This window comes from Paralichthys olivaceus, chromosome 11, assembly GCF_024713975.1.
Source record: "Paralichthys olivaceus isolate ysfri-2021 chromosome 11, ASM2471397v2, whole genome shotgun sequence".
NCBI lineage: Eukaryota > Metazoa > Chordata > Actinopteri > Pleuronectiformes > Paralichthyidae > Paralichthys > Paralichthys olivaceus.
The window spans coordinates 10,301,971-10,324,532 of record NC_091103.1 but is presented as its reverse complement, the minus strand read 5'-3'; the positions used below and the strand labels follow the sequence as shown (position 1 = coordinate 10,324,532).

Below are 22,562 nucleotides of genomic sequence, written 5' to 3'. Positions count from 1 at the left end.
TGTTGTGATTTATCTGAGTGGCACATTTTAACGTTCACATCTCCTTGCGTGGCAGAAAAGCAGGAGGGTTTGAGTTTGTTTTCCAAAGTTCGTGGGTGTGAAATAAAGGATCTTGTCGTAGCTCGGAGCTTCGACTTTAAAGTAAATCTCACACTGGCAGGTTTGAGGATCAGTGGCAGTTGTGTGGGCACGTGTCTCTAGATAGACTCTGGCTGCAGGCGAACATGTTAAAATGATTCACGCCTGGTAATTCAGCAGTGAAGTGACGACGGAGTGAGCGTGGAAATGTGAGGGATGTGAGGAGTCACCGCCGTTGCTGTACAAATGTGCGTCTTCTATTGACACAGTAATGAGACACCTGTTGCTCTCCTCCACCAGTGGCTCTGGAGGTGATCAACATTCTCACAGCAGCAGAGGGAAGATGACAGAGGTAGAATTAGAGAGAGGAAGAAAGATGGTGAGGGAAGAAATGGAGGAAAAGAACAGGATAGTAAATGAGTTGGAGAGAAAAGAGTCTGACAGAAAGAGAGAGTGTTTGCTGGGGACAAATGTTCATGAGAGGAAATCGCTGCTCTCGGCAATGATTTTCATTTCACTTTCCCTTGTGAGCAGGTTTCACCCACAATCCTCTCACCTCCACCAGACAGAGCAGATATAAGGACCAGTGTTAGTGCCCAGGATATCTAAACTCAACAATGAATATTTATGATCTTTCTCTTCCTGCTTGATACATATTCATGATCATCTCGTCTATTTGAAAACAGATTTGTCAGAACAATCGCACGCAGCTGAAGTCGAGAGTGAGCTTGCTGCAATGCTCAGCTATCTTTTGAATGGTCATTGCAGGAATCAGCATTAGTAGAGCATCCAAGCCACTTAGTGTGGAACGTTTGGAATTTGTTTGTAGAAATGATACAAAACACAATTACATTTTTTTCATGAAAAAAGCTAAATTAAATTGAATATGAAAAGCTAAAAGGTGAAACTGAAAAATGTGCTGGTGTAATTTTAAGTATTGATCTTGAACCTTCAAACAATAATTAAATAATAGAACTAGAATCACCACACTGCGGTTATATGCCTCCACCAACCGGTGCAGTGTCTGTGTACACATTTCTACATATCACTGTGACTTTTGAACCCTGAAACATAATCACTTTATCTTTACAATCAAACGTTGAAGGAATTCCTTCAAACAGTCCGAATATATCACATTCACAGGTCACTGTGACCTTGAACTTTGACCTCCAGCACCAAAATCTAATCAGTTCACCTTTAAGTCTAAGTGATATCATGTTAAAAAAATATATAAACATACTTTGTGAGGCCACCAAGACCTTTGACCTTTGGCTACTAAAATCAAGTTAATCCTTGAGTCCAAGTGACTTGTGCCGAATGTGAAGGATAACACAGACATCACCTTCACAAGGCAAAAACCTGTGCTTTGTGAGTTCACCGTGACCTTTGACCACCAAAATCTAATCACATCATCCTTGAGTCCAAATGAATATTTGTACCCAATTTGAGATATATAAACATCTGAAAAGAGGAGAGAGAACACAATTACAGTTACCTGACATCCTTCAGCCTCTTTATTCCACACACCATCCAAGTGACAAACACGATTTCATACAGTCCAACGACTTTGTATCAAATGTAACCAGCAGAGAGAAACATACAAATTGTCAGCATTTGTTTTACTATACATTGTACAGTAGACTAAAGATGTTGCATTACATTGCATCAGATTTTGTGAATTTTATTCACACCAGCAGTCAACATGAAACAGCTCCCCTGCTCCTTTAAGGCCACACTGAAGCAATCTGCAGTTTTTGTTTTAGCACTAACTGGCTGTCCTATTGAAATGATTTACCAAATGTAAAAATGTAAAAAGACCAAGAGTTTCCCAGAATGGAAAGGCACTTACATGTCAGAGTGACACAAAATTGCTTCACCAGAACTGTGTGAAATATCCAGTGGAAACATTCAAGCATCAAGAAGTCGATAAAAGCCCTTCAGTCAGGGGCAAAACGTTTCACGATTGTCAGAGTTACGATGAACAATAAATAACAGGAAATGACTCGATCGACTGGAATGCTAGAAAATAAAATCTGAGCTAAAACAAACAACCTGTATAAAAGCCTTAGAATAACATACTTTGTTTTGGTTTCTTTATACAAAAGACAGCACGTGATAAAAATACATTCTCTGTCTGTCACAGAACCAGACAGGCGATCAGGCAGACGTGTGAGAAGACAGAAAAGAAAGGAAAACATATTCAGTATACATCCAATTTCCGTCCAAAAGATTCTGTCCGTTTCCACAGTATGAGCTGATCAGTTCCAACCCCACAGTGTTTGGAATCGCCTCCCGTCCTCCAGGCACAAATTCCAAGTTTTCCTAATAGGAATTCTGGATGAATGGCTGCGATTATTCCTTTGAGAAACAAGAGAAGGACAGACCTGATAGGCTGTACGGGCGGACAGAAGAGGCACTGCAGCTGGTTCAAGTCTGCGTCTGTCCTACATCTCCGCCCTCCGATTGGTTCCCTTGTCACGACCAGCTGTGTCCTCCTCGACCTCCTCTTCCTCTTCGTAATTATCTTCCTCGTTCTCAGCGTCTTTTCTGTGATTCCCCTCGTTTCTCGGACCCTCCTGGTGTTTTACTTCCTCCTGCAGCAAATCACGAGCACAAAGCAAAATGATTCAACATTTGTTTCGCACCAAATGATGAAATATTATTTGTCTTCATCTTTACCATTTAGTCTCACGCTCCCGTTTTTGCATTATGATCGTCTGACTTCAAGTATAAAGGCAAACTAACAAAGATGTAGGTTTTGTGACTCTGCACCAGGACAGTGAGTGTTTGAATGTTTTCTCTGTCTACAGCACTGTAACACACAGGAGTGTAATTCTCTTGTAAATAAATGAGAGCAGAGACATTTGTATAAGAGGTTCACCTGGGACTCGTCTGCCAGGTCGACTGTGCAGCCGTGCATGAATGGAGCTGAATAAAGTGGAAGCTTCACTAAGCTCAAATTACATGTGACGACAAGTCCGTTAAAGAAGGGGGGACGGCGATACACATGAACTTAATTGAACTAAAACCACTTGTTTCATCAACATCTGCAAATTTGTTTTACTCATTTTAGTTACACATCTTTGATAAAACTTAAAACAATATCACAACCAACACAATCAAACAAGAAAGATGTACAAGTACAAAATGTAACTTCAGCCACTCAATCAAAACAGTAACAAAGAATCTAGTTTGATGACGTCGTGAAGCAGCAAGGGATCATGGGAGATGTTGCCATCACCGCCATTGCTGATAAAAAAAATCTACCTCATGTGACTCAGCCAAAAAATCATGTTCATAGATGAGTAAATGTTTTAAAGTTTTATTTTATAGTTTTATATAAGTAAATGGCAATGAATAATGGTGATCCATTACCAGTTAGTTTTTCCTTCTCCAGTCATTTGCTGCAGAAGTTAATCAAAGCAAGGGATTTCTCTGGCTTTGAACATTGTTGGGAGCATTTTGGATGATGTCAGTACACAAGTCAACAATATATATAACATTGTTGAAGCTGTTTTTAGACATTTTAATATTATTGTTAAATATTATACGTTTAAACAATATTCAATATAAACCAGTTTTATAGTTTTTGTAATCAAAAAATATGTGTGAGCTCCTCCGATCAAACAGATTCCCTCTTAGGTCAAATTGAATAGTCCAGGCTCAGGTGGAAACATGATACTTGAGGACTCTCTACCTGATCTCCCTCATTTACCAGGACACACATGAGGCCTGCTTCAAGTTACAGGGACGACACACAGATATGCAAACACACACACACGCGCGTGAATCCCTGTACAGCTAAAACAGAGCAGTGAATATTTCCAGATGGACCACCAAAACATTTAACGGCTGCTTTTTGCTGTAACTGTTCTTCAATAGCTGGGATAAGGCCTAGATAATAAAATGGGACTCCTCAGTCAGGCTGTAGAAATGTGAATGAATTATTATTGGATGCATAGCACCTGTCTGCCTGAACCACAACACAACTCAGCAGAATGTTAAACTGTGGAGGTTGTTGGCATGCAGTTCCACTAATTGCCGCTAGGTGCTGGACAGCGCACTGCTAACTATACTTGTAAAGCCAGGGATGGGGTGCATTTCAGAAAAACTGCCTGAGCACCTTGGACGCATATTTTTAATACGTTTAAGAGAAAAGAAAAAAAATCAATAGCAATTTGAGATGTGGGAATAAAAAGCAGGAGTTAAGAAGTGTGAATGTTTGGAGAAGAGGCCAGAGACTCGCTGACAGGTTCTCCACAGAAGAACCTACTTGATCTATGTTCTCCTCGTTATACGGATCCTCTCCTTCATCCTCCCCCTCCTCTTCTCTCTTCTGCCCACCAACGATGTCCTCCTGGGCCTTTAGAGCAGCAGCAACAAGAGAGAGAGTTCAATGCTCGACTGATTTTAAGAGTAAGAAATAAAAAACAAAAGTTCTGGGACCTGTTATACATATTTGTGTAGTGTTTGGTGTTAAATCTGCCTTTTCCTGCTTGTCGTTTGTTATTTTCTCTACCTAACCCTTCTGTCAGTATGTAAAATGTGCACCTGACTGTGTGTATTACAGACCTCGTCCTCTACTTCCTCCTGATACTGGTCGTCCAGCGTATCTTCCTGTTGATCTGGGTTTCCAGCCATCTGAACACACAAAACACACACAAGTTCAGACACTTCCTACACAACCTCTCCAACTGTCTCTTGTCTCATTCTTCCCTGAAAACATACTCACCACCAGTTCCTCCTCCACAGCCGGCTGTTTAGGGCCAGGGTGTGCGTCTGCATGCTGTGCTGGTGCTGCCTGCTCCTCTTCCTCATCTACCACCTCCTCTTCCTCCTCTGTCACCCTGTGCTGAGGCCGCTCATCCCCGGCCTCCTCAAACTCATCCTCACCCTGGTTGTTGGGGTCGTCCTCAGGGTCCAGCTCACCATCTCCGTCCCCCTTCACAGGAAGAGATAAAAAATGAGGAAGAGATACAATCGATATGGTAAAGGTGGGTTGATATGTGCACGATAGTAATAAGTGAAAAGGTGCATAAGATTTCATAGTAACTGAATATGTCCAAAATTGGGTTTGGACATTTTCCTGGGTTAGGACATGCAGGAGGAGGGACACAAAATAAAAATTCTGCTGTGGAGATCATGTGTTTTTGTTTACAGCACATTGAACTGGTGTCAGCCCTTATCACTAAAAGCTCTTGAGGCCTGTGTCTTTCCAAGTGGACAATTTCTTTCTCTCACATTGGCTCACTCAGACATTTTCTGTACATGCCACTAGGGGGCTTTCAGGAAAAGTTCAGAAAAATGTCCACAGCAGCTGACTGGAACATTTGCATTCTCACAAACAGCTCCTTGGGATGATGTAACGTAAATGTTTAATTAAATTATTAAAAATAATTAAGGAGTGAAGGAACTGAAATGATGGACGGCTGATAAACAGATGGAGTGAACAGGATGGATGGATGGATATTCACCTGTTGTGATGGCACTCTGTGATCTGCTCCTTCTTTGTCCTCCCCCTCATGTAGCTTATGAGCATCTCCCTCTGTTTACACACACACACAATGAGCAAACAGCGACTCTGAGCTCAGACTCTGACAAAATTATTTCAGAGAGCATTTCACACTGTGTACTTCATATGACGTAATCATTTAACAATCGGTCTATTTCATTATCGGTACAATTACTGTCTCACCCTCTTCATCGTCAGTGTGCCGGTCCTCTTCTCCTTCAACAATGTCATTGTCCATGTTCTCATACTCTGTCTTCTTCCTAATGACAACAGTGACAGTCAGCAGTCAGAGGGGCACAGGCTCTAGAAGCCACATCAGAAAAGAAACATGCATGTTAACTATAAAGAGTTGGAAAATTGACTGCTTGCCATATTGCAGTTTTTGTCTTTCCCATTCTCCGAGCCTTTGGTTTATTCAGAGCATCATCATGAGACTCATTAGTTTGGTGAGTGGAAACATTACAGTGAATTATAATAAACAAAGTTTGTGGGAGGGAGATTTTATTTGCTGGGGTTAATCAATGCCAAATGTAATGGCTTTGGCATCCTTCCTTCTAGCAGTCAGGGGAGGATAACTGAAATAGCCTAAAAGCTGGACAAATAAAACTGAAATAATCAGGATTGATAGGTTAAATGTGGAAGTATGTTTTTGTGTCATTTGGGCAAATGTCTTCCAGCTGATTTGAGACCTGACCTTTGGTGCTCCTCTCTCAGCAGCTGTTCGCGTCTGTCGGCCTCCCTGTGCTGCTGCTGCTCTCTCTCCTTCTCCTCCTTCAGCCGCTGCTCCCTCTCCATCATCACCTTCTTCCTCTGAACTCGCAGGGCCTCCTGTCGCACATGGATCTGCCTGCTCTCCTCTACCCTCTGAGCCTCCAGGCGCTGCTGCTCCTGCTGCTGTTCGTACGCAGACTTCACTCGCGCCACCTGGGCGTGCGCATCGGGCTGCAGCTGGGAGTCCTGGTGCACCTCTGCATGGGGATCCTTTGAGATGAAAAACAGATGAAGAAAAATGAAACACTAATTTGCTGCTAATTGGAGACAAACATGAGCATAATGATATAATTCATCCTTAGATGAGGTTCAGGAGATGAAAATAACGGTATAAAACAATGAACACAACACAATGAGCAAACTGCCAGGACACTGGTTGTAATTCATTCTGGTTCTATAATAATGTTTGTAAATGTGGGTGTGTAAATGAATGGTGATGTAATCTTATGGGGAAAGTGTGACAGTAATCGAAATGTTTTTTTTTTTACCAATGAAATTGTTATTCTGTGTCTTTGCTTAGATTTGGCCACATTAAACATGCCTCACTCAATAAGAAATCTCACTGTCAGGTCTCGTGAGACTTGCTGCAGGAAGGTGGAGAAGGAAAGATGCATGAGAAAGAGAGTTAAAGAGAGGAGTTTTGGATTTGACTGAAAGAAACTATTGTGGCTGAATCTTTTTCTGAAATGGAAAATTTCAACTTGGATTCCTGTCATGACTTGTTTGAGCCGCAGTATACAGACGGAGAGCTCCTTCAAAGAGAGAGAGTCACAGTTGGCCCATAACATTACATTGTAGCCACTGCCAATGGGTCGTGTTTGCAAGCAGAGGCAATCTACTGGACAAATTCCAAAATATTGTTAGCTCCATTAATTACACAGCCACATTTTTAAACAAAGGGCTGACGTAAAAAATATCACAATTCCCCTTTAATGATCAGCACTAAAATTTGAGCAGTAGCTGTGTCCCTGATTTCACAAGGACCTACATGGTCTAAAAAGGTCTTAAAGTTGAAAATCACTCAACAGCTACTCTAATCAAGATATACAGGAAATATCGTGTAAGGCCAGTTTAAACTGTTTAAGACTAAATTAATCTAGACGAGTTCTGACCGGTTGTGGCTGATGTCTCAGTTGATCCAGTGCGTTCTCATCTGGCTGTTCCTGTTCCGGCTCCTCTACCTCCTGCTGATCATCCTGTGGTTGGTCGGGGTCCTCCTCAAGCTTCTGAGGCTGTCCTGCTTGAGCCATCTCCTCCTCTGCCAGCTCCCTCTTCCTCTCTGCCTCTCCCTCTCCATCATCCTCCTGTTTGTTTGACAAGGCGTTTTGAGGTTCAGTGGGGCGGGGCTTGATTTCGGTGAGGGAAAGGTACATTTATCGATCAGTGTTCTTTTATATTTTTTATATACCCTTTGACCTTGTAGTAAAGTGATACCAAAGACTTTTATGTTACCGTGTCATGGTGGGCCGGGTGAGTTTCAGGGGCTGGCTCCTCTTCATGTGTCACAGCCTGCTGCTCTTGATAGATGTGGGATTTAGGTGCATCTGCCTTTAGTTCCTGGGGGACAGATTTTGGCTGAGGTTGTCTCAAGATGGGCGCCTTGATGAGGGACTCCTTCAGCTGCTTGTACTCATCCACCTGTACCTAAAGGGAACAACACTCACAACCGTTAGAGAGGGAAACATGAGGGAGTGATTCTAAGTCTGGTACCACTGTACAATAACTTTTTAAAAGAGTTTAGGTTGTAATTTAATGAATGTGTTAAATAATTGACCAATGTTTTACAGATCAGTTATTAACTATTATAATAAACTGTTGGCTTTGGCTGTGTCTCAGTTAGAAAGCAGATAGACCAATAACGCTCTCTTATTTTCAACTGCAGAACTGTTGACTAGATGATTGATTAGAAAGTAAGATAATACTTTAGTTTAAGAATTGACCAAGATTACTCACAACCAGGCAGCTCATAAGTTGTTTAAAAAGCTTATAACGGATTTAAACCAATCAGTCAGAGATGTATTGATAACCTTTCTAAAAAGTATTTATTGCAGTTCAGAAAAACTGACTCCATTGAAATAGTACTATAATTTCTTCTCTGTGTAAGCCTCGAGGACCAAAAAAGATAGCGCTGGGGATTATTTTAAAATTTGAATACATATGATGCCTGATAAAAAGAAACATTACATTACACCAACATAAACTCTACACCTACAAATGTATCTACACACGAAACATTTTTAATTAGACTTAAAAACACTTTTTTCCTGAGGTGAAACAAACATTTCTCTTCGAACAGACCATATCCTCCACGGTAGTAAAACATTAAATGACACCATGCTTTTATACAGCACATACACACAAACCAGTACTTTGTAACCAGGCCACATCGTTAAATTAAAAAAATTCTTTCTTAAATTCCTCCTCTCTTTTTCGTCTCGCTCCAGTCCCTCCATTATATCCTTCCGGCTGATTGGCTGCAACGTCCTTTAGATGTACTGCTCTGACAGCCCTGAATAAACAAAACCCCTGGAGTGATGGAAAGAGTTTTGTGTATGTGCGTGTATGTGTGTGTGTGTGTGTGTGTGTGTGTGTGTGTATGTATGTTCGTAAATTGTGCCCATCCAACTGGAAGCTCTAATGAAAAGCTGCATAGGCCTTAAAACAAATTAGCAATTGCAGACAGAGAGAGAGCGGAAATGAGAGGAGAGTCAGTGAAAATCCATGAATGGAGACAGAAAGGAAGATAATAAGGGATTTGACAGAGTACTGTACATTCAATAAACCATTCAGGCATTTCAAAGATCACTTCCAAGGAGAAACTGCAACATCTGATCGATCAAAAAAAACAACAAAAAAAAAACAAGCAACTCATCAGGAATCTGTTTTCCTGTCTTCTTGCTAGTGATTTTACAATTCACTGCAATAAACATCTCAGCTTTACAGGGAGGGTTAAAGTAAGGTTACAGCTGAGAGGACTGCAGAGGAGAGAGGAGGATGTTTCAGCTGCTCTGGGGACGTGATGAAAGTACAGAACTTGCACAACTGGGTGCATATCATAAATAAAGGAGGGTTCAATCAGATAAGTGACATATAATGTTCAACATAACCAAATAAGCCATTTTTTCTCCAATTATTCTGCCCTGGTTTTTGTATCTTCTCTGCTAACATGCTAAAAAAAACTATGTTACATTTGAATTAAACAGAAATCATTTATCTCTCAATTCAACTTATTGTCTATTATTTCCTCTGTGACTGAAAGCAGATATTCTGCATCAATCAGTATTCACAGACTGCAGTGAACAATGAGACTGCATCTCTCTGATGCCTGCTCCTACCTGAGCTGCAGCCAGCGCACTCTTGTGGTCTTCGAGTGTCAGTGTCAGCTGGTTGTGCACTGCCTTCAAGTCCTGATGCTGAATCTGAACACACACACAAAGACACACACTGTTCAGTCTTCTGCTTGAAAGCAAAAGCTGATATTCTTCAAAATCATGAGAGGGGTCAGATGTTATATCACCTGCCAGAGTCTGTTCTCACCTGTACGTCCTGTAGCTGTACATGAATGTCATGGTGGGCCTTCCTCAGCTGTTTGTTTTCCTCCCTCAGGTTAAATACATTATCTGCAGAATGAAAAACACATCAACAGAAAGTTTGCAACTCAACCAACAAAACAAACACATGCAACAAGAGCAATATCTCCCCCCTTCCACCTGCACTTGGATTAAGGAATTCCTCCTGTCAGCAAACACTGCTCCTCTTCCCTCAAATTCAGGAGGTTACATCCATGCTATGTTTTTTATTTGAAAACAGGATTTTCAAACTAAAATGAGCTCTGACCACACAAGCACTTTGGCTCCAATTTTAATCCCCGTCCATTAGGGTTTGGTACCGATTCACACCAATCGCCAATGCCAATTTTCGGTACCTGTAAGCTCATCTGGTTGAGAGTATGTAGACATGAGTAAGAGTGAAAGCAAGAGAGAGCAAGACCATGTGACTGGTGCAGACACCCAGTAAGCCATGCATGGCGCCAGGCACAGAACCAGAGTGCACACAGCTCCACCAAGGCAGACACGTAGGGAGCCATGCACAGCTCTGAGGCTAATGCTGTTTTTTGGTTTTTTTTCTGGAAGGGGGTCATGTGATGAGAGCCTCAGTGAAGGCCAAGACATGACCAAAAAGATCCAATCATTAAGCACTTGTAAGTGTCTATGTCATCGTTTCCAAATATCTCAGTTCCAGACTTAAACACTGTGCTGCAGTTTTCAAACAAAAAAGAAAGTTTGGATGCCAGGCGTATCCGTAGCAGAGCTAATACTTTTTAAATGATAATGTAGTAGTATGGATGTAGCCCAGGTCAGCCTCTCTATACGCTGTACTTTTCTTAACCCTTATATATATATTGGTTGTTTATTTAATGCTAAACTTTTTTTTACTACTCTATTCTATTCGACTGCTTTTTTATCCCTATGACTCAAGTTACAAACCCTGGATCCACTTGTGTTCACGTATCTTTAGCAGTATGGAAAATGAAATACAACAGTTTTCTGTAAAGCTTGGTGCTTATTTACCACGTACTGAAAGGGCATAATACAGTGCTTACTTTTCTAGATCTAAAGGGCTGCATATAAAACATTTGGTTTAAGACCTGCAGTACTTGTTACTATCAGAAGATGGAGACAAAGTAAATGATGATGACACCACTACATAAAGACGGAAGACTGCACCTTTGAGTTGGGTGACTTCTACGTCTTTGATTTGCTGCAGCTTCTCGTAGCGCTCTTTGTGTTCGTCCAGCAGCCGGCCGTGGTCCTCGCCCTGCGTTTGGTGCTGCTCCTGCAGGTCGTAATACAGCTTCTTCAGGTCGTCATGCTGGTTCTGAAAGAGGACAAAATAAATCCACTGTCATCATATGGGTTTGATTTTCTCCTCATAATAAAATCACTGAATCATCAATCATGAATGAAAAACAGACCCTTCCCCCAACCAGGCATTGACTTCCTAACTAATAAAAGAGGAAGGATGCAGCTGTGAAGTCTGCTAGAGTGTGTTTAAATGACAGAGGATATCTGTGTCAGTGTTGGTAATGTCATACCTTTAACATCTGATGTTGCACTTGTAAAGAATTGAATCTGCTGCTGGAGTCTTGCTGTTTTAACATAAAGACAAAAGGTTACAAAACTCAACAAAGCGTGTTTGTGGTTACAGTTACAACAGATAATAGAGAAGAGGTGAATTCAAGCTGGTCGTGTCAGTTACAGCACAAAGCTCTTTCAAACGTCTCACACAGCAACACAAGCAGAAACGTTTACAAACCAGATGAGAAACAGCTAAAATGTTAACCCTAAAGAATTAAGGCCTTTGCAAACTAGATAGGTTTTTTCGTGCAATTAATATTTTTCCTGTCTATATCCAGTCAATGCAAGCTTTCATATCAGCAAAGTTTTTTTGCTGTATGATATTGCAGCTTTTATTTTGTTGGACATAGGTTGATTTTTCCGAGGTTTCACTTCCGACATGTCCAATCACAACCAATCAGAATATGTGTTATTGATATTTTGAAGCAGTAGTAGTAGAAGATGAACAACAATAACTTCCTCTTCTGTCCAGTCTGATATAAAATATATCTGTCAATTCATTTAATATATTTGTCTTTTGACATTTTTCAGTTATTTTTGTCTTTAAAAGGATGTGATGGAGCTGACTTGAAGCAAGAGGTAAGCAACAGGCGACTCAACTCCTGTCAAAGATAATAAACTAATCCAATAAGTACAGAAGTTTACAAACAAAGAAGACTTTGGACAAAGTAGATCCTTAAAAATGCTAGAAATATCCAAAAGCACTATGATACATTATAAGCTCCTGAAGTAGTTGTTATTTTATGCAGTTTATTTGCGTCGCTGTTGCAAAGTTGTATAGATGTACAGATGAATTAAAGAAATGGTAATTATGTACAAAACATACCTTCTCCTTGTTCAGTGACTGTTGTGCATCAAGTTTATAAACCAGATAATCTAGAAATCAGAACAGATCAATCTTATTTTACGTAACTTTAACAAATGTAAAGTAAGGTTCACTGTTCAACAATTCACTCATATCTATTTAGCTGATGCCTTTATCCAAAGTTAAATATGATAATACAATCAAATATTTTAAGCATGTAGAGCAACCTGATATTTATTCTACCATCACATGATATGCAGTCACAGTTTGAGGTATGATGAATTCCCCAAAGGTCCTTTACATACAGATGTACGACTAGAGTCAAAAATAGAGAATAGATGTTATTTTTCTCACCTTCTTTGGCCTTTTTGTGGTCTAACCTCTCCTTCTGCAGAGATTTCTCCAACCTGGAGCGATGCTCATACACAACTACACATAAAAAACACAGATGGAGGGGATGAATAAAGGAATAAAACATAGACCTCTTGTTTTACGGAAAACTAGACAAAAAGAAAGCTGCAATAGCAATAAACAATTGCAATAATATATGCACTCACTCCAATTTAAAGATCAATTATAGAGAGAGCAGAGCCTGAGACAGGATATGCATATTATGGTTGATATAAGAGCGCAGTGTGATATTTATTCAGCCACATTGATCTCAGGGACACGACGGCTCCTCCATCGACAGAAAGCTGTGGTATTCCTCACATCTGTGGTGATTTACAAATACTTTGTCTCAGGCTGCTGTGCCTGGTGGCTTAAGTCAAAGAAGTTTTTCAGGAAGGACTCACCTCTTACCAGATGAGGGTAAATTGATATGATAAAATAGTCCAACATGTCCCTCACTAACCCAGAAGCTCTATTATGCCTCTTAATTTGAATGGAGATCCTCTTTTTATTTTTAGAAACACTTCTACTTTCTGTCCTCTCCAAACTACTCTGACTCGGTCTCAAACTAAAAAAAATATTTCCTCCATTATTTTTTACCTTGATCTGATTCAAGATTAAATTACAACTAAGCAGAAATAATCCCTGTGGGGAATTAGGTCCACTAGGCAGTAAGATACAAGTTACAGGTTGGAAATAACAGAAAACAGCATGATAGCTGATACAACACACAAACAATGCAACAAATGAATACGTGATGGACATAAACTGCATATAAAAATGTATGAAGTGTTTCCACTTCCTCCCACTGACAAAAATAAAGCCAAAACATCCTGGATAACACTGCCAACTCACATATTTGGTGCCAGTAATCAGGGAATGTAGCTGCGGTAACAAGGTCCTGCTGATACACACAATGGACCAATCACAAGTCAGTCTCAGCTGTCAATCATGACATTTCAACCCGTTATTGAAGTATTAATTAAAACGTAACAAAAATTAACACTTGAAGAAGAATCATTGTGATGAAAATACCTAAAATGACAGAAACAATCTTTGAGAGGAACTTATTTGACATGCACTTTGACCTTTTAGTCCATGCTCCATCCACTAACATAGAGGAGACTGGGTTTATGACCTATATGTATTCAAAAGGGGGATTCAAGTAATAACCACCTAAAGCAAAACAAGACTATACATATTACTGATATGAAATAGGAATTCTTACTTCAACTCTAACTTTAACTCCTCAGATTTTAACAGGCTACGTGTTTCTTTCAAGACTGCATATCAGCACACTCTCGGATTGAGAAACATCTTGAACTGTGTTTCAGAAACGTCATACCTCTTTTTCAGAGACTTCCTGATTAGCTTTAACACAACTGTAGCCATTGCGTTGGCTATGCTGTATCAATGTGAGCCAAACTAGCGAATAGATGAGAATATAACTTGTTAATTAGTGAAGTAGACGCTTTAAGGAAAGAAGACAAGAAAGCAAACGAGGCCTTCCAGGCTCTTCAGGAGAAGCCTTTGAAAGGAAAAATAACCAAGAAACATAATATGGATTCATAAAGTATTTCAATTACCCCCGCCAAGTTATACTATAGTGTGTATCATCAGTACCTTGTTACCTCGCCTCCATCCCCCGATTACTGGCTAAATCTGTGAGTTGGCAGCGTTGTACGGGACACTACACAGTATTGACACAGCATTTACTGAGAGGAAAGAGTGACATTTATTTGATAGTAACAGTTAAGTAACAGTAAATGATTTGCCATATTAATCTCAGTTAATTTGTTCTACAAATCACTTCAGTATGAAGGAGAGGACAAAGGTTGAAACTTCTTCCTCTCTGTCACATTTTCTCTCTCCTGACCTGGGTGTAATGGCAGGTCAAACTGATGATGTGGCTTTTCTTCCTTTTCAAGCGCCAACTCAACAGACTCCAGGATAAACTTTTACTGTTTTGCTACCCAGAACAACGTTGTTAGAATTTCACGACGATAATAAAGCTGAGAAGAAGAAGGGAGAGAACGAGTGAAGAAAAGAGAAGCAGATGTCGGCACAGAGAATAAGCAACCAAAAATGAAAATAAATAAAAGAGCAAAACAATGACACAGGCAGAAAACCAGGAAAGACTGAAGGGAGAGAGGCAGTCATGGAAATACACAAACCAAAATAACATGCTGAGACGGCAGACTTGGTAAAGTAATTTGTAGTTATCCAAGCTTATACAGCACAAACAACTAAGCTATGAAGTCTGTTTGAATATATTGTTATTTAATAAAAAAAATGTTGGCCTCTATTCATAGAAAACATCTTTCTCTCTCTTCCTCTGGAATAAAACAAACACGCTCTTCAACAGTGACACCGTCCAGCAAAACATTTTAACGTCAGAGGTTAATTGCTTTCTCAAACATCTGCCATCGTCTACACACCACTATTACTATAACTATTACTACTATTATGCTATATTAGAGTAAACATGTACAGTATATGTTCTTCAGTATATAAAAAGGTACAGCTTTCCAAAGATTTCAGGCCTGTAGTTTTTACTGTCTGATGCCATTTATATTAACACGTTTTTTGCAAAACACATTTTGTCAAATGAAAATTGTAATTTCATCAAATTTACTCAACTGGTCATACCAGTGGATTTACTGATAAAATATTGGAAGAATGTCACAGAGTGCATACTGCCAAAACCCTACAGTCCCTTTAAAATCAAGCTGCACGCTCATGGGTATCAGTTCTCTAAATATGTCTGATATTTTTCATTTAGATCCATGAATTATTGCTTTAGTAGTTTTTGCATAATCTAGCTGACAAACAAAACAACCAATGCAAATCAATGGACAGAGGCGGAGACATAACCTCCTTGGCAGAGCGAACAATATGTTTAACTTGAACTTTGTAACTAGTTCTGACACACTAACACTGACAGAGAGGCTATCAGTGTTCGCTGCAGTGACCACTTCTCAGGGTTTTATGAGCCTTTGTCATGTTCATAATCTAAATTCATATGAAAGCCTTAGAAAAACCTGATGCACTCTGATTGAATCCCTATGAAATGGGTGAAATCCGACAAAGTCCAAATTCTTCCTTTCCTGTGATCCTGATCAGAGAGACGTCCAGTGACATCACATTAGTGAGGTTTTATTCTGCTTGTCTGAGGTTCTGTGGCGTCTCAGTAGATGAGGCCATGTTGCTCTTTGCTCAGCTCTGGCCACACCACACACACACACACCCTCTCTCTAGGGGACAACATGGACAAGTTGGGCAACAGCTACAAAGGAACTACAGTGTAAAAACGCATGTCATTTGTGCTTCTAAATTATTAAAACTCACTAATATTTCTACAAGGAAACATTTATTATTTATTAAGTATGTTCCTTTTAGAAACTCACTTTGCTTCACATAAACATAATAAGGTTAAAGAGCAAAGATTTTGAAGTGATGAATTGAAATATTAAACTGCATTGTATTTTACTTTAGTCATTTTCAAAGCATTCCATTATTAAACTAAGTACAAACCCGAAACGAGAGATTGCCTTAGAGTCGATTTCATCAACCCAGCTCAAAATAAATCAATATAACAGAACATATTCAAATAAGCTGCTTTCAGACATCGATTGATCGATTGAAGTCTGATGCTCCATATGTTTTATGGAACTTTTCCTGCCAGCCCCCTTGTAATATATTGGTGAGCCCTTGTGAGAATACAGCAGGAAATGTCCAGAAAACTCACAGCAAGTGCGTGTGCATGTTGATCACCTTTCTAACATGCAACAGACACAAAACTAAAAAACGATGGTGTCGATGTGCTGTTAACAAAAACACATGATGATGCCTCTGCATGCTCTACCCAGAAGCCCTCGCCTGAATGTTGTTTCGAACACATCTGCATGGACCATCTTCTGCTGATTTCTAAATATGTGGAAAGCAGAGTTCGGAAAATGTTTTTTAAGGGAATTGTATGTTTCAGGAGTTTGAATTTTGCCTACAGTCTTAATATTCTTTTGTTTTGTGTATGAGTCATCCTTCACTTCTTTGCCACTTTCTTCTGACTGCCGCACCAGAAAAGAAGAGAAACAAACGACAGCTTTTCAAGGTGCAGCTCAACCCACGCATACTGTACAAAGGGTCTACCATCCCACAAAGGAAAACCTTCAAAACACTGGTTAGTACACCTGTCCTTATGTTGTTCAAACTTCAATTTGCATTATTGTTTCGGGCTCAGACAAATGAAACATTTCCCTCACAGTGCGGTTAAAGTGCATCAGCAGAGCGAGAACAAGGGAGTTCTTTTGGCGGTGACCTTTACTGGTCTACTAGCTTAGATGTAGAAAGATTGGATTGGTTAGAGTTGGCTGGGGCATGCACTGTGAACACTATCAAATGGGCTCCAGGATTTGTCTGTGGTTGGTTTGTATGTGTATGTGTGCTCTCATTCATACAGCCACTGTACTACCGAGCACACACACACACACGCACGCACGCACGCACGCACACACACACACACACACACACACACACACACACACACACACACACACACACACACACACACACACACACACACACACACACACACACACACACACACACACACACACACACACAGGGGACTACTTGCGTAAAGCTTCCAGTGAAAAGTATTGGAAGTTTCAAATTTCCCTTGTATTGCAGCGTTCCTTCTATCTTCTACTAAACATTGACCACATAGGAACCTTTATACCCAGAAATTATACATTGTAACATGTGTAAATTAGACAAAAGGTGGTTGTGAGTGGTGTTAAGTCTTTTTTCTTTAAATTGTGACTCAGTTAATTGGAGACATCTCAGAGAGTTGAGAACCTGGTAAGAAACTGACCTCCTGTCATGGACCAAATATACTAGATGAAGGTTGAAGAGTTGAGGGACAGATAGATTTATACCCTAAGAGAAGTAGTATGGAGACAGTGGTCTGATCTGCATCCTGACATCAGTCCCCTGGAACCCACTGATGTAACAAAATCCCAGAAACAGATTGAAGAATAGGTTTTTACCTGCGCTATTTTACATAAACTACAGCTTTATATTCGGAATGTGCAGAGTAATGTCTTCTGATGTGACTTGATTTATTTTGGTTTCAAGTCACATCTCATGTTTTTATTGCTCATTTCTTTGGGATTAGAGTTTGGAAGACACTCAGCATGACAACGTCTAACTTTTTCATTTTTATCAGGAAATACCAAATCCCAAATCAGGTCCAATACTTTGGTTTAATCCAGGAACAGAGTGCATTTCTAACTGTGGCTTCGGGGGTAGAGAGGAGGTAAAGAGCCACTCGTACACTAATGGGATGTTCTGTGGTTTGATTCCAGGCTCCCCTAGTCCGCATGTTAAACTGTCTTTTGAGCAAAATGCCACTGACTGCTGTGCCAGCATTGTAAGACGGGTGTATGAGTTTTAGACAATGCTCAGCGTATTGCAAATGCTGCATGAACATGTTTGTGTGAATGGGTGAATATGATCTGTAATTTCAAGCACTTCATGAGCGGTCATAAAGACTAAGTAATCACAAGATAAATGCAGTTCATTTAAGAAACAAAAGTATTACTTCCTTTTATCCCCTGAAGAAAAACAGACCATAACATTTACATGAGCATGGTTATTACAATAAACAGAAGGAGACAAAAGTGTTGATGATATACTATTTTGAGCCTGCTGCAGTTATTGTGTTTGATTCATGTTTTTGCCAACAGCACACTGTGTCTTTGTGAGTGTGTGTGAGTGTTTGTATGATTGTGTGTGAGGGAGTGAATGGGTGTTAAATCATGGGGACACATTTGTCAGAGTGCAGGCACAACCACAAAGTGCCAGTCGATGCTTTTAAATGACTTACAACTGCCGGCCTCTGGTTATAGTGGGCAACAGCGAATCAATACATCCATCTCACAACCCCAAAGCTATGGCCCACCTCGAAATATAGGACAGGAAAAACTACAATCAACTGTCGGCCAATGGATGTTGAATGGGTTAGACCCTGTGATTGGCTGAATGGTCCATTGCTTCACAATAAAAGTATGGGCGTGGTATTGAATTCGATGTGAATGGGGTTAAACGCTATCGCTTTCTTCGAAGTGTCACATTACAATGTCATGCTCTAAATATAGCAGATTTAGTGCATCTTTTGAAAAACGAAATAGAAGCCAATTGTATGCAGTTGACCTGGAACTGACTGAGAGCTTAGCCGAGTGACCTTTGTCTAAGATATCTACATTATAAAAAGTATGTGAGGGACTTTCTGTAATGGAGGAAAAGTTCCCTTTTCTCATATAGGGCTGCCTACATGGAAACTCGCAGCTATTCACAACAACCCTGTGAAGTTTAATTTACCTTTAACAATTCAAATTTGTCACCGGATGTTTCACATGATGACAAAACAAACATAAGGCCTAAATCTGTGCATGTGGTTACACACATCTGATGAGTAGAAAGCTAGAGGACAACACTATGAGGCATACTGCTGGACCCAGCTGTGGATGGTGAGCTTGAGATAACTACAATTAGGTGGATCAAATGCTGAATTAAATTATCAGGTCTGGGCTAAAACACCAACACACTCTCTGACCCCCTGATGTGACCACACACTTTGTTCAGAAAGAGATGAAGTCATGTAGGAGTGGATCCTCAGCCCAGCTGTTCATTTTAAACCAAGGGCATAATGGCATGACACAAAACCTCACATCCTGTCCGCAGATCATAGTGTGTTTATGAGTCTTTATGGGGCGGGAGTAAATCACCAAGGTTACTCTAGGACAGGACTCTAATCTTTGGTAGAGGTGTGGTGTGTAAGAATTTCCTCTAGTTAGATTTTTAATAGCCAAATACTGTAAATGGTGGGTGTGACACTGTTCACCACACACGGCAAAAAAGCAAACAGATCAGTCAATGTCTGTGGAGCTTTGTGTGTTAATGTGGTTTTTACTGTAACTTATTATGTTTCTTAATTTGTTACTAAATAACTAGTGACTGTGCCAACAAATCTTTACAATATATAAATAAATAATCTCTAACAGATACACTGCTAGAATTAAAAATAAAGGCCTGGAACATACTGTGCTGCCCAACATGTATTTTTCCTGCTGTTTGTTATTAGTGTTTTATGATGTAGTATGACATGGTTGAATAGATTTTTTAAAATATTTTTTTAATAAAAGAAAGGTGTTTGAATTTTGTCTACACTGGCATAAACAAAAAGTGATGGACGAATTTACCACTGGAGCACCTCTGTGATATAACCAAAGCTGCTTGTGTGTGTGGACTGTGATATGAGGGGATTGTGTAATTGCATGTGTGTGAGGTGAATCGATGACACATTACTATTTTACTTGGTAGTTGTAGTTAAGTCCATATGTCAAATACCAAATCCCACAATTTCTATCGAACAATCCCTTTGTTTATTAGTACATTGAGCGAGCTAGCTAACTCAGACAGAGACATAACAAGGGGAAAAAAATCAAACAAACCAACCGGTAAGTTGTTCTCCTCTGAGGGCTGGTGACACGCACACACACTCACAGCCTCCAATGTTTGTTGTTGCTCTTATTGGTGATTTACATACTTTCTACTATGTATATATTTATATTTATTTAAGTAATAAGGTCTTTGCTGTTAACAGGTAGATGATGATATGGCCTCTAGAGATTGGCAGGGCAGTGCAGAACCCAGCTCTAAAACCTATTTTAAGACTTTAAAGGTTTAAACTATATATAACATTATGTTTCACCAGGCTCTCCATCCAACTGAGGTGAGTGTGCTCCCTTTCCTTCCTGGCATCCCAGCTGAAGAAGCAGATGTGCTGGCTCACCTCATGACTTCAAAGTATAATAATGGGTATACTGTTAAGGTGAGCCTGGGGACACAGCCACTACAACCAGGTGTGTGTGTGTACTCATTTTTTAGGACCTCTTTAGGACCTTTCCCAGCATAAACACTGACCTTGCCAGGACCAGTAGACCTCAGCAGCCTGGTCCCAATGAGGCAAATTGTCATTGCTGAAGTCCTGGTTAATATGCAAATTGTGGGTTAGGTTAAATTAAGGTTTTGGTTAGATTGTTTACAATAAAGGGAAGTCAATGCAAAGTCCTAACAAGGACGTGTGTGTGTGTGTGTGTGCGTGTGTGTGTGTGTGTGTGTGTGTGTAAGCCTCTCCGGCCTGCAGTAAACTCCACTTGTTTCATTAAATGTCATTCTCTTTACAGTAGATCTATGCAGAGGGCAGACATGTCCAGCTAAATCCCAACACCCTGGAGTAATCTGCTCAGACCTTAACCTGCTGGTTTATCACAGGATTAGAAAGCCACCTGAGGTCAGAGGTCAAAGACTGGCCCTTGGTATATCATCGCCCTGTTAACCTTTGGCACACAGACAAATCACAACAAAGCTTTTCATGTGACACAGTTTCAACTTTCAAACGAGAGTAACGTCTCAATGGCCGCCGAACTAACCCGTGGTTCGTAATGAACTGATAAAAGTACTCGTGTTGACTTTACGAAGGATGGGCGATTGAAAGCGACTACGCAAACTTTTAAAACCGCAGTTCTGTTATCGGCGTCTGGCGCTGCACTCACGAGTTCCCACGCTCACCTCGTCACCTGCGTGCAGACCGAGCACCGGTCAATCACATCACACTTCGCCGTGTTTACCTTGGAGCTGAGCCGACAGGGACTCCTGATGCTGCTGGTACTTCAGCGCCGTCGCCTCGGTCCTCCTCAGCTGCTTGTGCATCTCATAGGACATCATGCCCCCGTACATCATCCCGCAGATCACGGTGAGCAGCAGCAGGCACTGGAAGATCCTGCGCTGCCGCCGGGAGCACACCCCGTTCCCCATGTTGGACCCGCAGCGCTCCCCGCTGTCTGCGAGAGAAAGCCCCGTCTCTACTGCTGGAAACTTCCCGACTCAACTTTTTCTTTCTTTTTTTTTCTTTTTACCTCCCGGTGAAAACTGGAACGCGCCCACCCACCTCTCTCTCCCCTCACTTCCCGAGCATTCCCGGGCAGCAACAACACGGGTTACACGGTGGTACTTCCCCCGGTGGTGGACATACTTTCAGCCGCTGATCGACCCTCTCCTGGAACTTCAAAGTAGCCGCTCAGATTTTCTCCAGACTTCACGTCAAACTCCGGCGGCTCTAACGCAGCTCACCCCGGGGGTGACGGCTCCTCTGTGCCCCGCTGCCACACTTTCACTTTCCCGGCGTTGTTGAAACAAGACAATGGGGGAATAAAAAAATAAAACCCCTCCAAGTCCTCGACGCGGCCTCCAGAGCACCTTTAACTTCAGATACGTGTCAGCCCCGCAGCTGCCTGCTGCCATCCCACTGCAGCCCCACAGGAAGTCCCGCCCCGGCTCCCACCCTCACTGCTAAACCTCTCAGCGATTGGTTGCCACGGAACTCCGTCAAAAAAAAGTAGCTGGGAAGTGAGGGTGGGGGGGTGGGGGTGGGGGTGGGGGTTAGAGACTTGTTGTTGTTGTTGTTTTCTAAACAGAGATGGAGAAAATAAATTCCACAAGGGTGTGATGTAAAACAACACATGAACCCCATTCCACTTAAAGGTCCAGTGTGCAAGATTTATGTGAGAGGGATCTATTGGCAGAAATGTGACATTAAGTAATCCGAGTCCACGCGTGTGTAATATTTTAAATGTAAAAGTCCTTTATGTTTAAATACTTTATATTTACATCAGGAGCGGGTACTCTCCTCGGAGGCCGCCATGTTTTTTTACAGTAGCTCAGACTGGACAAACTAAACAACTTTTTCCAGCCTTTTTCAAGGTGAAAGTTTGTGGAAAGTGTAAAAAGTCATACTTATAACTTG

The 22,562-nt window shown here is 40.8% G+C and overlaps 1 protein-coding gene across 2 annotated transcripts; it reads right to left on the bottom strand.

The window, feature by feature from the left end:
- Positions 1 to 1,563: 1,563 nt before the first annotated feature.
- On the bottom strand, positions 1,564 to 22,086 carry golim4a (golgi integral membrane protein 4a). 2 transcript variants are annotated; one of them, XM_020095250.2, is made up of 16 exons: positions 21,388 to 22,086; positions 12,659 to 12,733; positions 12,326 to 12,375; positions 11,457 to 11,510; positions 11,089 to 11,239; positions 9,899 to 9,981; positions 9,697 to 9,780; positions 7,814 to 8,005; positions 7,474 to 7,665; positions 6,285 to 6,571; positions 5,774 to 5,850; positions 5,553 to 5,623; positions 4,811 to 5,020; positions 4,651 to 4,719; positions 4,352 to 4,441; positions 1,564 to 2,672 (listed from the first exon to the last, which is right to left on the bottom strand). In XM_020095250.2, the coding sequence occupies exons 1-16, from the start codon at positions 21,572 to 21,574 to the stop codon at positions 2,523 to 2,525; spliced, it is 2,022 nt and encodes a 673-aa protein (XP_019950809.1). In that variant the 5' UTR covers positions 21,575 to 22,086; the 3' UTR covers positions 1,564 to 2,522. The 2 variants fall into 2 exon arrangements, with proteins under 2 accessions (XP_019950809.1, XP_019950808.2); XM_020095249.2 differs by having other exon boundaries at positions 7,474 to 7,707; positions 21,388 to 22,078.
- Between the last annotated feature and the right edge of the window lie 476 nt (positions 22,087 to 22,562).